The sequence below is a fragment of the Anomaloglossus baeobatrachus genome, unplaced genomic scaffold (genome assembly GCF_048569485.1).
Source record: "Anomaloglossus baeobatrachus isolate aAnoBae1 unplaced genomic scaffold, aAnoBae1.hap1 Scaffold_65, whole genome shotgun sequence".
NCBI classification, from domain to species: Eukaryota; Metazoa; Chordata; class Amphibia; order Anura; family Aromobatidae; genus Anomaloglossus; species Anomaloglossus baeobatrachus.
In genome coordinates this window covers 787,618-806,305 of record NW_027445019.1, presented here as the reverse complement: position 1 = coordinate 806,305, position 18,688 = coordinate 787,618, and the positions used below count along the sequence as shown (strand labels likewise).

General features: G+C 41.9%; 1 protein-coding gene across 1 annotated transcript in view; it reads left to right on the top strand.

Moving 5' to 3' along the window:
• Positions 1–17,979, top strand: part of LOC142286281 (uncharacterized) — a 95,358-nt gene extending 77,379 nt beyond the window's left edge. Inside the window, exons 3-7 of the mRNA XM_075333340.1 lie at positions 3,785–3,961; positions 4,038–4,229; positions 4,341–4,502; positions 6,207–6,330; positions 12,794–17,979. Of these exons, the coding sequence (XP_075189455.1) occupies positions 3,785–3,961; positions 4,038–4,229; positions 4,341–4,502; positions 6,207–6,330; positions 12,794–15,360 (3,222 nt within the window). The 3' untranslated portion in view covers positions 15,361–17,979. The remainder of the gene's footprint in view (positions 1–3,784; positions 3,962–4,037; positions 4,230–4,340; positions 4,503–6,206; positions 6,331–12,793) is intronic.
• Positions 17,980–18,688: the final 709 nt, after the last annotated feature.

Genomic DNA, 18,688 nt, shown 5'->3' with positions numbered 1-18,688 from the left:
GAATCTGATTCTGGGAGTCCTTCAACTTCCTCCTTTCGAACCTCTGAGAGAAATCTCTCTCCAGTGACTGTCTTGGAAAGTTGCCTTTTTGGTCGCTATCACCTCTATCAGGCGAGTGTCCGAACTGGCAGCTCTTTCCTGTCGTTCACCTTACTTGATATTCCATCATAATAAGGTGGTCCTTCGGCCTTCCCCCGCCTTCCTTCCGAAGGTCGTATCCTCTTTCCACCTGAACGAGGACATTGTGTTGCCGTCATTCTGCCCGGCCCCGGTCCACTTCTTTGAGAAAGCCCTTCACAATCTCGACCTTGTCAGGGCTCTGCGGATCTACATCTCCAGAACAGCGGCGTTGCGCAAGTCCGATGCCCTTTTTGTCCTCCCAGTAGGACAAAAGAAGGGCGACCCGGCGTCTAAATCCACGATTTCTCGATGGATCAGGACCGCCATCTGTGAGGCATACAAAGCACGAGGTTCTGTTCCCCCTCAATCTGTGCGGGCCCACTCTACACGAGCAGTGGGTGCCTCATGGGCTATCCGCCATCAGGCCTCGGCGGCCCAAATTTGCAAGGCCGCTACCTGGTCCAGTGTGCACACGTTCACAAAATTCTACAGAGTGCATACGCATGCCTCTGCGGATGCTGCTCTTGGAAGACAAGTCCTTCAGGGGGCAGTGGCCCATTTATAAGTGGCCACTGCTCGGTTCTGACAGTGTTTTCATATGAGTTCACTGCAGTTGCAGTTGTTAGTCAGCTCTTAGTCTGATGTTATACACTGTTAATAGTTCAGTTCCCACCCAGGGACTGCTTTGGTCTGTGTCCCCCAATGAAAAGGCGAGAAAGGAAAGGACATTTTTGTGTACTCACCGTAAAATGTCTTTCTTGGAGCCTTTCATTGGGGGACACAGCTCCCACCCTTGTGGTTTTGGTTATCCTTTTCCTACTGCTTTTACACCAAACTGAGCTAGTTCCCGCCTAGCCGGGGTTATATGCTGTGGGAGGAGGAGCTAACTCTTTTTTAAATTTAGTGTCAAGCCTCCCCTGGAGACACCATATAACCCAATGTCTGTGTCCCCCAATGAAAGGCTCCAAGAAAGACATTTTACGGTGAGTACACAAAAATGTCCTTTTACGAGAATAATAGTGTATCTTTATTTGCAGATGGTGTTGTAAATAAGCGGAATCCATGGTATTGGTTACTGGGAAGAGCTCGATAGTGATGAGATGGAGAAATTCCTGTGTTTGATGTTCGCCTCTTTGGTCGTTGGATGGACAAGTCTACATCAGGAGGAACCTATGGCGAATACATTTCTGATGCACCATCACATTTTAACTGATGCGCTGAACAGTAGCCAACAGACAGATTGCTGGATCTGTACACATTCTCCGGTTACAGCCACCAGTATCCCTTATCTGGCTTTTAAGGGAGGAATTTGGGTACCAAGAAATAAGACTGGACTGACTAACCTGGGATTCCTCCCTATGGGGAATATAAAAATAAGTTTTGGGACAGCTATAAATACTGTAGATGCTTTTAAACCCAGCTTAGTGGAAAGGACAATTCATGATATGTCATGGCCTTATGCCAATATGTTCATAAATGGGAATAGTGAAACTTGTAGTAACATGTCGGGAAATTTAATGTGTAATGATTCCTCTGAATATCGAGCAAATGCCAAAACACATGACATTCAAGGGAGCTTTTCAGATAATATTGCTTTTAGTTTTAATATACATAGTAGTGAAAGTGATTATATTTGTGATTCATTGTTTATCCAAATACACCAAAAAAATCAAAATTTGTGGCAAAGTCAATGATGGTGTCCTATTAAAAGCGATACTTCTTGGTCATGGTATGGTGTTTTCCGAGTGATCTTCCTCTAGTGGAATACTGATGATGGAAAATAATCCCTCGGATCAAGGACCGATTGTGATACCAATGTGATATGACTGAAAGAATGAGTGTGATTAGATAGGGATCATAATCAAACGATATAGTGATCCCAGATATTATTTGATCCATCCATAATTCAGTATCAGAGAGAGATGTCCTCTGGCTGACCCATTTTCACCATGACCAAAGCCTACATGTTAGCAGATCTTGAACAAACCACGATTATGAGGAAGTAACGTTTACAGTTCAACAGTCAGGAAACTCGTGGTTAGTTGACAACAGGTGTAAGGAAACTGGCATGTAAAATTCACGGCTCCTTGCAATATCTCCAGGAAACTGTAGTCGGCCAGTGGTCAACTGGCAAAATGTGCAGGAAGCTACTGGTGCCCACAGCAGCTTGTGGTCAAGTTACATGAACATGACTCAGCTGTCACATGCTGGTCACCAATTCACCACTCTGCACACAACGTGCAAACTTTCCTATAAAAAGACCGGACTCGCTTAATGAGATGGGGACAATTCCAGGACGCTAAAGTGGATGCACCGCTCCTGTGATGTAGAGGCCGGATTGTTTTTCCTTCTCACTAATCGAGTCCCTCCGATGAGAAAAGGAATGCTACAACAAACGGTAATGCTGATGCATATTTCTGTTATTGTATAAGATTCTATGACTATAAAGTAGTTCTAATGCCTATGTACCATTGATTATTCATGATTGTTCCTCTGTATTATTCTGTGTAGAGCATTAATTACATTAGCTCAGTTGCCATCTGCAGTCTGGATGTGTCTGGATGTGTCTCTGCCTCTTGATGATCTTTGCTGACATTTCCTGAGTCCATTCATGAATCCTGTGCTCTCGAAATAATGACAATCACCCCCTTTAGTGCCTCTTTCCCTAGTCGAAGAGGGGGGGGCTGAAAACCATCCTACCTTTCCCGCCTACCCCTGGATATGGGAATTGGGCCTGAGCAGGACAAGGAGGCAGTAAGATTCATCCTCTATGGGACACTGATGCACCCCAGAGAGACTTGGAGAAACTCTAGTTACAGTGGAAAAAAAAATTATCTTATCTCAGTGAAAATTACCCAGACACGCAGGTATTTCACATTTCACATGGTCCATTTGTGTTACGGAGGTATCACAGCCGGCTGACCGTCCAGTGGCAGCGAGTATTAGAAAATCCCAGAGATTGGCAACACGTGGTGTTATCTGACAGTTCTCTGTTTCTGCAGCCAGTTTACTCTAGGACCCTGGAGAACTTTCTTCTTGCCTCTCAGTTGCTATCCTCTGACTTCCTTTATTATCCTCACCTTGGGTTGGTTTGGGTGCAGCTTATAGTTTGCTCCTTGTTGTGGTCTATAGTAGTTGTCTCCTGTTTCTCCAGAGACTTCTGTAGTTGTTGCTGGTCAGATAAGTATTGCATTTTGCTATCTACCTGGGCTCAGGTGATAGCATTTGTGTTTCCCCTGTATTGTTTCCTTGTGTCTTCCTTTAATGTTAGTGATGTTGACTAGTGCTCATACCCGCCATCCTTACTTAGGGCCCTTTTGCCTAGATAAAACAGGGCCCCAGGTATCCAGCTCAGCAACAGGTGCGGAACCTGTATAGGGTCGGTGAGGGCATTGAGGGTGAGCTGCAGATTATTGTCAGAGGTCATCACTTCCCCCTTTCCCTAGTAATAATGCATTCCTTCCTGTGTGTTGTCCTATAGGGCTGGTATGGCCTCTCTCCCTATACGTGATATTGTGTAAACATGGAGGTGTGAAGATCTCTATTGACTTCACTTAGTATACATGTGACCGTGTCACTGGTAGGTGTGACAATGGCCTCCACACACTGGAGACAGGCAGGTGTGAAGGAGGCCTAATACTCACCAGCACCTCTCCTTACACAGGATTACACAATAGTGGAGAAGACAACAGATGACTGTGCGGCCCCCATCATTCATTTCCACGTATCCGGAGGACGGAGCAGTAATGAGCGCCCCATCACAGACGCCCCGCACCCCCCGATGCCTGAGAAGAAGATCCTAGACCTCACCAGAGAGATGACGGAGCTGCTGACCGGAGAGGTGAGTGCAGGGAATGCTGGGAAATTCTACAGTATACACTGGAGGATTCTGGGTAATGTCGGTATATGTCTGTCAGGTTCCTATCAGGTGTCAGGATGTCGCTGTCTATTTCTCCATGGAAGAGTGGGCATACATGGAGGGGCAGAAGGATCAGGACCAGGACGTCAGGAGGAAAAATGACCCCACAAGGGTAGACGAGGACAAAAGCAACATGGCTGCACGGATATGGCTCCTCACCCTAGAGATGATCGACTTGTTAAAGGGAAAGGTGAGAATCTCCCGAGAGATCACACTTATCTCTATTACTATAACAGGAATGACTGAAAGATGGCGGATTATTAGAATCTATGTGGTGATCACCGTCTCTCACTGTATACAGGAGCAAATGGTGGTGAAGACGACGTCTGGGGAGTGTGTGACCCCCCATCTGTGTGGAGGACGGAGCGAGATCCAGAGCCGCAACACAGGAGCCCCGCACTCCCCGACACCTGAGAAGATCCTCCACCTCACCAACAAGATCACCGAGCTGCTGACCGGAGAGGTGACTGCTGGGAGATTATACAGTGTACACTGGAGGATTCTGGGGGATGAGAGGAGACTGCTGGGAGATTATACAGTGTACACTGGAGGATTCTGGGTGATGAGGAGACTGCTGGGAGATTATACAGTGTACACCAGAGGATTCTGGGGGAGGAGAGGTGACTGCTGGGAGATTATACAGTGTACACCGGAGGATTCTGGGGGATGAGAGGAGACTGCTGGGAGATTATACAGTGTACACTGGAGGATTCTGGGGGATGAGAGGAGACTGCTGGGAGATTATACAGTGTACACTGGAGGATTCTGGGGGATGAGAGGAGACTGCTGGGAGATTATACAGTGTACACTGGAGGATTCTGGGGGATGAGAGGTGACTGCTGGGAGATTATACAGTGTACACTGGAGGATTCTGGGGGATGAGGAGACTGCTGGGAGATTATACAGTGTACACTGGAGGATTCTGGATGATGAGAGGAGACTGCTGGGAGATTATACAGTGTACACTGGAGGATTCTGGGGGATGAGAGGTGACTGCTGGGAGATTTTACAGTGTACACCAGAGGATTCTGGGGGATGAGAGGAGACTGCTGGGGGATTATACAGTGTACACTGGAGGATTCTGGGGGATGAGGAGACTGCTGGGAGATTATACAGTGTACACTGGAGGATTCTGGGGGATGAGAGGAGACTGCTGGGAGATTATACAGTGTACACTGGAAGATTCTGGGAGATGAGAGGAGACTGCTGGGAGATTATACAGTGTACACCAGAGGATTCTGGGGGATGAGAGGAGACTGCTGGGGGATTATACAGTGTACACTGGAGGATTCTGGGGGATGAGGAGACTGCTGGGAGATTATACAGTGTACACTGGAGGATTCTGGGGGATGAGAGGAGACTGCTGGGAGATTATACAGTGTACACTGGAAGATTCTGGGAGATGAGAGGAGACTGCTGGGAGATTATACAGTGTACACTGGAGGATTCTGGGGGATGAGAGGTGACTGCTGGGAGATTATACAGTGTACACCGGAGGATTCTGGGGGATGAGAGGAGACTGCTGGGAGATTATACAGTGTACACTGGAGGATTCTGGGGGATGAGAGGAGACTGCTGGGAGATTATACAGTGTACACCAGAGGATTCTGAGGGATGAGAGGAGACTGCTGGGAGATTATACAGTGTACACTGGAGGATTCTGGGGGATGAGAGGAGACTGCTGGGAGATTATACAGTGTACACTGGAGGATTCTGGGAGATGAGAGGAGACTGCTGGGAGATTATACAGTGTACACCAGAGGATTCTGGGTGATGAGAGGTGACTGCTGGGAGATTATACAGTGTACAGTGGAGGATTCTGGGTGATGAGAGGAGTCTGCTGGGAGAGTATACAGTGTACACTGGAGGATTCTGGGGGATGAGAGGAGACTGCTGGGAGATTATACAGTGTACACTGGAGGATTCTGGGGGATGAGAGAAGACTGCTGGGAGATTATACAGTGTACACTGGAGGATTCTGGGGGATGAGAGGAGACTGCTGGGAGATTATACAGTGTACACCGGAGGATTCTGGGGGATGAGAGAAGACTGCTGGGAGATTATACAGTGTACACTGGAGGATTCTGGGTGATGAGAGGAGACTGCTGGGAGATTATACAGTGTACACTGGAGGATTCTGGGTGATGTTGGTCTCGTTGGTTGTCAGGTTCCTCTCCGGTGTCAGGACGTCGCTGTGTATTTCTCCATGGAGCAGTGGGATTATGTAGAAGGACACTGGGATCTGTACTCGGACGTTGTGGTGGAGGAGCACCGTCTGTCTGTATCGCCAGGTTAGTAGAAACCGCCGTTCTTTCTTCTTGGCTATTGTTTTTTGTGGTCGGCATTAGCAGATGTCATCGAGCCGTACCACTACAGGTCACACACATGTCTACAATCACCTGTTTTCTTGTTTGGAAATATGGTGTTAATGTCTTCCGCCTGGGACCTCCAGGGGTGAAGATATCCTTAAAATCAGCAACGTCATCAATTTTGGTACCTGAGCCGCCACCAGCTGAACTCCTCTGGCGAGCTAGGTGGGAGCAACTGGTACCTGGTAAAAAGGGGATCATGGCCCAGAGCCAGGGTTCAGTTCTGGGAGATTCAGCGTGCTGTAAGTACTGTACCATGTTCCAAACGGAGTTCTCCTCCTCGCAAGAGCTCTGCCATTCCTATGACCACACGTCTAGTAACTTTCTTTAGTTTTTCCTTTTTATTTTGATGTGCCTTGTCTCCTTTGTAACTTTTCTTCTATATTTTTAGAAGCACTGCCTAATTATTTGCTTAAATATATATCATGTAATAGCTTCATCCTCTTGCTCTATAAAATGTATACTTGAAGCCTTGTGAGGCCAAACGTTACCAGTAATGGGCGTCCAATCGGCCTGTATTAACGATTGGTAGTGGCAGCTAGTTTTTCTTGGGTTATTGCAGAGCTTGGCAGTGACCGAAATATATATATCTACCCAGATGTTGGAATCAGGTGTGTATATACTATACATTAACTATACATTAACTCAGAAAGCATCCAATCACCAGCCTAGAAGCGAAAGCCGCCTCGTCCATCAATCTTCAGTCAATCTCCCTTCCCAATCTCCCTGACAATTGGAGGCAGTGGAGTGCGGTTTCATGACATTTCTAATTTATGTTAAGCCAATGGGGCATTACTAGAGATCTTTCTCTGGGGACATGTACTTCTTCACTTGTATGAAATTGACCAATCATAATCAGGCAGCATCACACAGGAGAAAAGAAAACACCCTAAAAATAGCCCAGAGCAGATTTCTCAGTGTCAGACATGTACTGACTGACTGTCTGCTCTGCTCATTTCTCTCACTGCAGAGACTATAAGTGCCTGGAGTAGAGAAGTGATTGCTTACACTTTTCAGCTTCCATCTCCTGGCGCTTAGTGTAAGGGAAGGCAGTATTATACTGTGTGATGAACGTTTAACTACCCATACACAGTATGATGTCCCCTGTATACTGTGTCCCCACCGATTCTTACAGTGACAGGCCTGCACATCATACATTGTGGAAAGGGGCGGTGTGGGGGTGATCTTTTGTGCAGGAAGCAAAGTGAGGTGCAGCAGAGGAGATATATATGTACTGTCGGTGGTTTTGGCGCTGCTTTCATGTACTGACGGTGGTACTGGTGCTGCATTTATGTGCTGAGATATTGTACACATGTAACAATCCGTAATGTGCTTTGGTTACCTGAAAAATGCCCACAGGAAAAATGCCCACAGGAAAATTGCCCACATGGAAAATTGCCCACACAGAAAATTGCCAGTTGCAGCATCATAAAGTTTCACATCTATGATATTTGAGGTGTGGGTGAAGATGTTCACATGATAGGTGATCAACTTGTGACTTACAGTTGACCTAGTGCAAAACTGAAAAAATGATGATAGATAGATCCAGTCTGCTCTCATCTCACTGATTCTGCCTTACTCCTCCCTCCAGCCCAAAACAGCAGCACATGCAGAACCAGCAGCAGTGTGATCCAGAGGAGCAATCACTACTATCTGTACTCACAAAAGTATCACTGTATTACCTGTTGAGCTACATGGGACTGCAGCTCACAGCTAATACATTATCATCTCAGTGCAAGCCCACCAAAAGCAGGGTGCTGCTGGCAGAGATAGTTGGTCCTGGAAGCCCAGAAGGCACAGCAGAAAGGTGAGACTGTCGCTTGTAGCACCTGGTGTTCTTGTTGGAAATGTATGATATGTTTTATGCAGTGGTGTAACTATAGTCCAAGGGGCCCCAGTGTGAAATTTGGACCTGCTCCCCTCCCCTAAAAGTGTATTTTGAGTTTATCTAAAGTATTCTATTCCTTCTTGTAGTGCAAACAATGGAGTTTTCAAGAAGCCAGAAGAACAACAAAGTTCTGATTTACTTGGGATTTGAATATCTTGCATGTCATATCAACGCAGTGTTGACTCAGAGATGCCGATCGCATCGCTCTTCAAAGTGTCATTCAATTCTCAAAACAAAAGATGACAACGTAGTGCAAGAACCAACAGAACGTTGTTGTGACTCCTGCCCTCAAAAATCCGAAGCAAACGTTGCCAGAAGCAAAATGAGAGAAGACATGAGGGCAATAAGTGCTACTCCTCGCAACGTGATGGGAAAGGTGTTGTCTGTGTTGAGTAATGATATTTTGGCCTATATGCCAACACAATCATCAGAAGCCTGGCATATCATAGAACAGATGGTAATTTGCCTAACCCAAAAACTATACATTTTTGCATTCTGGAAAAGTTTAGTCAACTGATACTTCATGATTCAGGAAAGGCTGATCGAAACAGAATTCTGATTTTAGGAGATCTCTATCTTATGCTTGAACTGAACAGATACAATCTATAGAGATGGCGCCTTTGATAAAGTGCCCAATGTGTTTTACCAACTGTACACTTGGCATGCCAAAGTGGGTAACTCATATCCGCCATGTTTGTACATTTTACTACAAGGAAAGGACATGAACACGTATAAGAGAATGTCTGAAATAATGAAGCTATCGATTCCAAATCTGGCACCTCAGAAGCTTTTAGTGGATTTTGTGAAGGCTTGTATGACTGCAGTAAGGGTTGCCTTTCCACATGCTGATGTTAAAGGGTGTTAATTTCATTTTTGTCAGAGTCTCATTAGAAAAATAAAAAAATGTTGGTTTGGAAACAGAATATGAATCTAATATCAACATATAAATGACCCTGAAGTCTCTTGCTGCATCAGCCTTTGCGCCACTTGAAGATGTGAGATGAGTTTTTGACAAGCTTGCGCCACATTCCCACATGAAGAATGCTAGAATGAGGGGCTCACATACTTTTTTGTTTATACATATATTAAGGGTGCAGCTGGTAGAGATCCTCCATTTCCTATAAGAATATGGAATCATCATAATGCAGCCCTAGAGCAGTCACCAAAATCCACAAACTGTTGTGAGGGATTTCACAATGCACTTAATTCCATGTTCCACTGCAGTCACCCCAGCTTGTGGTTTCTCCTTTATGCATTGCTCAAGGACCTGGCTTACCACAAATTAACACTGGCTAGTGCACAGGTAGGTCGCCTTCAGATAAAAAAGAAAGTATGAGGCGCTGTATAACACGATTGCAACTTGTGTACAGGACTATCACCAGGTGGAAGATAAACTAAAGTACTTAAGGAGAATAGCTGTACAATGGCTAATTTGCAGTATGCAATGATTGTTATTAGTCCTCATTAATAAACCGTTCCTGTTCAGGACTATCACCAGGTGGCTAATTATTTGCAGGTGTGCAATGACTGTTTAATAAACTGAAGTTATTGTTATTAGACCTCTTTAATAAACTGGTCTTATAAACTTGTGGGCAATTTTCTGTGTGGGTAATTTTCGGCAACATTCTTCTGTACTGCAGCGCATCTCACCTATAATTCTATATTATTGTACTGCCCTGCAGAGCATCTCACATATACGTGCATACTATCCCCCTGTCCTGCAGAGCATTTAATGTATAATTCTATACTATTCTCCATCCTGCAGAGCAACTCATCTATAACGCTATACTGTATTCCTGTGGGCATTCAGATGTGGGCATTCATATCTGTGGGCATTTTTCTCATATCACGTGAACATCCTCACCTTGCACCGCAAATATAGATCTGAAACTTTGTGATGCTGCAATTGGCAATTTTCTGTGTGGGCAATTTTCCTTCGGGAATTTTCTGGTCATCGGCAGATGCAATATATCAAATGAGCTCTGGAGCTTTGGCTCAAAAACCTGCATAAAAAATGATGTGTGTTATTCCAGTCTAACAGAAATGTTTCACAGAGAAGCAGACGAGGACGTTATACCATTAAAAAATGTATTCTAATATCATTTAAAATCTCATGGTTGATGCAATAGAACATCACTACATATATAAAAATATATAGTAAATTAACCATACAATGTAATGTGAGGTGACGTCTCTACAGCCTCTACGCACGGTTCCATGTTTCATCTGCATCAGGAGGCGCCAGTAAGTACACGTTTAAATGTGTTTGTAAGGGAATCCCTTAGATGTAGTCCGTATATATATATATATACAGTTAGGTCCAGAAATATTTGGACAGTGACACAAGTTTTGTTATTTTAGCTGTTTACAAAAACATGTTCAGAAATACAATTATATATATAATATGGGCTGAAAGTGCACACTCCCAGCTGCAATATGAGAGTTTTCACATCCAAATCGGAGAAAGGGTTTAGGAATCATAGCTCTGTAATGCATAGCCTCCTCTTTTTCAAGGGACCAAAAGTAATTGGACAAGGGACTCTAAGGGCTGCAATTAACTCTGAAGGCGTCTCCCTCGTTAACCTGTAATCAATGAAGTAGTTAAAAGGTCTGGGGTTGATTACAGGTGTGTGGTTTTGCATTTGGAAGCTGTTGCTGTGACCAGATAACATGCGGTCTAAGGAACTCTCAATTGAGGTGAAGCAGAACATCCTGAGGCTGAAAAATAAGAAAAAATCCATCAGAAAGATAGCAGACATGCTTGGAGTAGCAAAATCAACAGTCGGGTACATTCTGAGAAAAAAGGAATTGACTGGTGAGCTTGGGAACTCAAAAAGGCCTGGGCGTCCACGGATGACAACAGTGGTGGATGATCGCCGCATACTTTCTTTGGTGAAGAAGAACCCGTTCACAACATCAACTGAAGTCCAGAACACTCTCAGTGAAGTAGGTGTATCTGTCTCTAAGTCAACAGTAAAGAGAAGACTCCATGAAAGTAAATACAAAGGGTTCACATCTAGATGCAAACCATTCATCAATTCCAAAAATAGACAGGCCAGAGTTACATTTGCTGAAAAACACCTCATGAAGCCAGCTCAGTTCTGGAAAAGTATTCTATGGACAGATGAGACAAAGATCAACCTGTACCAGAATGATGGGAAGAAAAAAGTTTGGAGAAGAAAGGGAACGGCACATGATCCAAGGCACACCACATCCTCTGTAAAACATGGTGGAGGCAACGTGATGGCATGGGCATGCATGGCTTTCAATGGCACTGGGTCACTTGTGTTTATTGATGACATAACAGCAGACAAGAGTAGCCGGATGAATTCTGAAGTGTACCGGGATATACTTTCAGCCCAGATTCAGCCAAATGCCGCAAAGTTGATTGGACGGCGCTTCATAGTACAGATGGACAATGACCCCAAGCATACAGCCAAAGCTACCCAGGAGTTCATGAGTGCAAAAAAGTGGAACATTCTGCAATGGCCAAGTCAATCACCAGATCTTAACCCAATTGAGCATGCATTTCACTTGCTCAAATCCAGACTTAAGACGGAAAGACCCACAAACAAGCAAGACCTGAAGGCTGCGGCTGTAAAGGCCTGGCAAGCATTAAGAAGGAGGAAACCCAGCGTTTGGTGATGTTCATGGGTTCCAGACTTAAGGCAGTGATTGCCTCCAAAGGATTTGCAACAAAATATTGAAAATAAAAATATTTTGTTTGGGTTTGGTTTATTTGTCCAATTACTTTTGACCTCCTAAAATGTGGAGTGTTTGTAAAGAAATGTGTACAATTCCTACAATTTCTATCAGATATTTTTGTTCAAACCTTCAAATTAAATGTTACAATCTGCACTTGAATTCTGTTGTAGAGATTTAATTTCAAATCCAATGTGGTGGCATGCAGAGCCCAACTCACCAAAATTGTGTCACTGGCCAAATATTTCTGGACCTAACTGTATATATATATATATATATATATATATATATATATATATATATATATATATAATGGCCTGATATTGTTGGTGCATAGGATTAAATTTTCCCTACAGGTAATTTGGATTCTAGTGATTACAGAGGAATCTAAAGCACTTGCTCAGATATACTGACATTTTTTGCAGGCCTGGCTAGTGCTTGCTGATCAAGTGCAGTAATATATGGTGTATTTTCTCTGCTTTTTGTCAGCAAGTTTTTTTATTCTGTTTTGTTGTTCATTTTTTGAAATTTTTGTATGATTAATTTATTTACTATATTTTTTATATATGTAGTGATGTTCTATTAAATCAACCATGAGATTTTAAATGGTTTTAAAATAAAAAAAAGTTATGATATAATTTACTCGTATCCTTCTCTATGTGACATTCACTTTTCAGTTTAAATACTATTACTCTGTCATACTGTGGGTATCTTGATGAATTGATAGAAATGTTTGTAAATTTGTCTAAGCTGTGATTTAAAAGAAATAATGAAATCTATTTTTAACTCCAACAGAAAATGCAAGTGATCATTCTGGAGGAAATGTGATGTTATCACCAGAATGTAATGTCAAAGATAACCTGTGTCAGTCCTCAGGAGAAAACCTCATTACCATTAATGTACATGGAGAAGATCCTGTTAAATGCAATAGAAATCACACAAGAGAGGAGCCATACTCATGTACAGAATGCGGGAAATGTTTTAAAGTAAAATCAAATCTTATTACACATCTAAGAATTCACACAGGGGAGAAGCCGTATTCATGTTCAGAATGTAAGAAATATTTTTCAATCAAACATCATCTAATTAGACATCAAAGAATTCACACAGGAGAGAAGCCGTTTTCTTGTTCAGAATGTGCAAAACCTTTTTCAAACAAACATCATCTTATTAGACATCAAAGAATTCACACAGGAGAGAGGCCATTTTCATGTTCAGAATGTGAGAAATGTTTTTCAAAAAAATCTAACCTTGTTAAACATCAGAGATTTCACACAGGAAAGAAGCTGTTTCCATGTTCAGAATGTGAGAAATGTTTTCTAAATAAATCAGATCTTGTTAGACATGTGAGAATTCATACAGGAGAGAAGCCGTATTCATGTTCAGAATGTGAGAAATGTTTTTCACTCAAAGTTCTTCTTATTAGACATCAGAGAATTCATACAGGAGAAAGGCCGTTTTCATGTTCAGAATGTGGAAAAGGTTTTATAGATAAATCAGATCTTTCTAAACATGAGAAAATTCACAAAGTGAAGCCATATTCATGTTCAAAATGTGGGAAATGTTTTCTAAATAAATTAGATCTTGTTAGACATGAGCAAATTCATACAGAAAAAAAGCCGTATTCATGTTCAGAATGTGGGAAATGTTTTATTATAAAATCACGTCTTGTTAGACATCAGAGAATTCACATAAGAGAGAAGTTGTATTCATGTTCAGTATGTCAGAAAAGTTTTACAGATAAATCAAGCCTTCTTAAACATGAGAACGTCCACACAGTAGAAAAGCCATATTCATGTTCAGAATGTGGGAAATGTTTTAAAGAAAAATCAAATCTTATTCAGCATAAAAGACGTCACACACCAGAGAAGCCATATTCATGTTCAGAATGTGGGAAATGTTTTATTATAAAATCTCGTCTTGTTACACATAAGAGAATTCACACTGGAGAGAAGCCGTATTCATGTTCAGAATGTGGGAAACGTTTTATTATTAAATCTCATCTTGTTACACATAAGAGAATTCACACAGGAGAGAAGCCGTACTCATGTTCAGAATGTGGGAAATGTTTTTCTGTAAAATATCGTCTTGTGCGACATGAGCGAATTCATACAGCAGAGAAGCCGTATTCTTGTTCAGAATGTGGGAGACAGTTTAAAGAAAAGACAAACCTTGTTACACATGAGAGAAGTCACACAGGAGAGAAGCCGTATTCATGTTCAAAATGTCATAAAGTTTTTAAACATAAATCAAGTCTGACTGTGCATGAGAGAATTCATACAGGAAATACATACTCATGTTCCGATTGTGGAAAATATTTTTTTAATAAAACAAATCTTCTTTCTCATGTGAAAATGCACACAGAGGAGAGGCCATATTCTTGTTCAGAATGTGGGAAATGTTTTATGTTAAAATCACATCTCATTGCACATCAGAGAATTCACATAGGAGAGAAGCCGTTTTCATGTTCAAAATGTCATAAAGTTTTTAAACATAAATCAAATCTGACTGTGCATGAGAGAATTCACAAAGGAAATACATACTCATGTTCCGAATGTGGAAAATGTTTTTTGAATAAAGCAAATCTTCTTTCTCATGTGAAAATGCATACAGAAGAAAAGACGTATTCATGTTCAGAATGTGGGACATGTTTTATGTTAAAATCACATCTCATTGCACATCAGAGAATTCACACAGGAGAGAAACCATATTCATGTTCAAAATGTCATAAAGTTTTTAAACATAAATCAAGTCTGACTGTGCATGAGAAAATTCACATAGGAAATACATACTCATGTTCCGAATGTGGAAAATGTTTTTTGAATAAAGCAAATCTTCTCTCTCATGTGAAAATGCACACAGGGGAGAGGCCGTATTCATGTTCAGATTGTGGGAAATGTTTTATGTTAAAATCATATCTCATTGCACATCATAGAATTCACACAGGAGAGAAACCGTATTCATGTTCCGAATGTGGAAAATGTTTTTCGAGTAAAGCAAATCTTCTTTCTCATGTGAAAATGCACACAGAAGAAAAGACATATTCATGTTTTGAATGTGGGAAACGGTTTAATACTGAAGCCCTGCTAAGTGATCATCAAAGAGATCACACTGGAGAGAAGCCATTTACATGTAGTGAATGTGGGATATGTTTTATATATGAATCAAGTCTTCTCAGACATAGGAAAGTTCACGATCAGAGTATGGAAGATGTTTCTTTAAACAAATCATTTCAGGTAAAACATCCAAGAAGTTACACCGTAGAGAAGCCGTATTCATGCTCCAAATGTGGAAAATGCTTTATTAGCAAAGACAAACTTCATACTCATCAGAGAAGTCACACACAGGGAAAGCTGTTTTGATGTTTAATATGGAAAAAATGTTTTACAAAAATATTTTTGCTTTAATTTCATCTATTTTATAAGTCAATAATGTTATTTGTAGACATTAAGCTTTTTTATTGCATACAATGAAGCTGCAGAGAACCTAAATTTCATTTACCTGGTGTCATCTGTGACATGGATCCTTTTGGGGACAATAATTGTGGACATAAGGATAAAATAATCATGTATGTAACTATGTATGTATCCGTTTTTATCTTCATTCACATGGTGTATAACAAGTGATGAAATTGAGCAAAAAAACCCAACAAACCTGAAATTAGCAATTAATTATATTCCGTATCCTGCATTAGTGTGTGTAAGCCGCCCAAGCTAGGAGCAAGTCCAAAACATGAAGATGTGCAAATGTTTTATTATACGTCGCTCATGTTTTTTCTACTGTTGGTTTCCAAATACTAATTTAAGATGTTGTCTAAAATATGCATAAATAAGTCCACATTTGTCCTCTCTGATGATCTATGGGGGATTTTGTTTCCTTCTTTCCCATCGATATCATGCACAGGAAATCTTACATCGAGCCAATGCATCTTTATGGGATTTAGGATAAAGCTTTGTCCTAGTCTAGCAAAGGTCTTTCATTTCAGCTTTCCCCAGCCATTGATTAGTGGATTTACAGGTATGTTTAGGGTCATTGTCATAGTGCAGGGCTTAGAGTAATCTGAGTGTCAATACTCCCAATGGGCTCTATGATTAGATTCCCAAGGGCTCGTTCAGATTAGCGCATTATACGTATTGGTGCTGTTCCTATGCCCCACGAAGAGCACATGGAACCACTGCAGCCAGTGTGCCGGTACAGTACACAAGGCAGATTTTCCAAATGGTTTAAGAAAAAAACTTGTAGCAAGTGTTATGCTGGTCAGGTGATATAATTGCTGGGTGAGCTGACAATTCTTTTCTATATAATTGTTGAACTGTGTTCTTTTTTTCTGTGCTCCTCGAAAAACTGTTATGCATTAAGGACTATACATTGATTTTTCTGCAGTAATTCGGCCCGAGTCCTTGTTTTATTTACAGAATTGTGAATCTACAAGCTAATTCTAATAGTTTAATAATAAACTAATTCATGTGTAATGGTTATTCCCTTTCAGGACACAGGTATTTTTTTATCTTGATAATGTTGACAGACTTAAGGCCCCGTCACACACAACATGACACCTACCAGCGATCAGGCTCCTGCTGTGAGATCGCTAGTCGTTGATGAATGGTTGGGACCATTTTCTTCAAAGGCGATGTCCTGCTGGGCAGGACGCATTGCTGTGTTTGATGCCTACCAACAACCTCCTAACACAGTCCCAACGCCCGCCGAGATCGTTACACAGGTCACTGATTGTTACTGCGTCGTTGGTAATATCTGCCTGTGTGACATCTCACCAGCGACCTCCCAGCGACTTACCAGCGATCCTTTTAGGTCACATCGTTTTCGGGATCGCTGGTAAGTCGTTAAATGTGACGGGGGCTTTAGTAAAGCTGCAGTGATCTTTTCCACTGATAAAAGCACGGGTGATAGAGTAGTTGGGACTAAGAGAGTGTATGCCACAACTAGAAAAACCTCATGGTATCCCGTTTGCGCACTTGGTGGGATCGCACCATGTTACAAAAATATATTGAAAATGCTATGATTCCATGGGGTTTGTGAATTAAAAAAAGACATGAGACCTGAGAAGTGACTTTCTCACACATCAGCACTCACTGATCAGACTCACCCTTCATTTGCATTTGGCTGGAGGAGATCAGTGGGAAAGGCCAGAGCTCCGGGTTCTGCTCCCCTTAGTGGATGGGTGCATTTTTTTTTATATAATTTGAAAGGATAATACTATGTGTGACACAGATGCCTTACCATTAAGCTATAGGTTCATTATTTATTGGATTTCATATTTAGGTAGTAATATATCATAGGAAAAAAAATGTCAGAAGTCGGTGATCAGGTGTCAGTGGTCAATTGTCAGTGGTCAGGTGTCAGTGATCAGTAGTCAGTTATCAGATGTGTTATGGCAATCAGCCAAGCCATGTGCCCAATGAATGGTTCGTTGACGGGCGGAAGCCAGCCAGAAACGTCAATCGTGTGGTTCCCCAACTGAGCAAATTCCCAGGGGGAATGAAGGGATGAAGCGGTACCCACAGTGGTAATATCTATCCTGCGAAACGTACGTTGGAGGTTATAGGGGGATTTCCTCTATGGGGGTCTCCCTACCTGGGGATCTTGGCTTCTTGTTTGCAACCAGCATTTTGCAAGCAGCCTTCTGTACATTGTTATACATTGCACTATGTTGATGGCAGGTGATATAGTGGATTCCACACATGTATTGTGCTTATAGCAGCTTTACTATTTCATGTTTGCACTTGGCACTTTATAATCTTTGTATGCTGCTATCTTTTGCACTGAATCCACTTATGCACTTAGCACTTTATGACTATTTATTTATTACATGCTGTCATGTTGGTGTTTTGTCTGTAATAACTGCCAGCCAGGTTAATAAACTGACATCTTATGATTGTTTCTATATATGCTGCTGCTTCTTCCCCTGGGGTCACCATCTACTCCCACCCCCCCATTTTATTGTGTTTACATGGCCATTCCCTTCCCCTCTTTTTTGTGTCTTATTTTCATATAACTGAATAAAATTTGTTACTATTTTTGCACTATTTATTACTCCATGTTTCTTTTGTTTTTTGACATTGTATAGGAGTATGTGCTAGGCACATGTTTTGCCCCATTGAGGGCAATTGTGCCTTATATTGTGATAAGTGATGGTTATGAGGTATAGTTTTCTAGTTACTAAGCCATTATACTAGCAAACACTGAGTGAACTTAGTGTCATCCTAAACGTGGCTGTTGGACTTCTGTATAGTCCCAGTAGTGCACAGATATTTGCAGCACGTCTGCCTGCATTGCACACTCAAACTGATAGTTACTAAGCCATTATACTAGCAATTTATGCTGCCAGTTTAAGGGCCGTAGTTGCATTGTCAGGGATATTTATTCTTTATTATTCTGCTGTTAATAAAGCTAGACCACCGCTGCAATCTACACCACCTCTCAATTTTTACTACCACATTTTCAGTGCACAATCTTGTCGCAATCAACATGAGTGGCAAAATGACAGATGCTGGTGGAAAGGGGAAGAGGCGTGGTGGAAAAGGAAAAAAAGGGTTTGTCCGTGGGGAAGGTGGCAAAGCTCCATTATCATCTGCTGAAGATAGACCATCTACCAGCAAAAGTAAGATGTCTACTACTTACCATGGACAATCCGATGTGCTCCCTTTTTTACGGACACGAACAACAGGAACA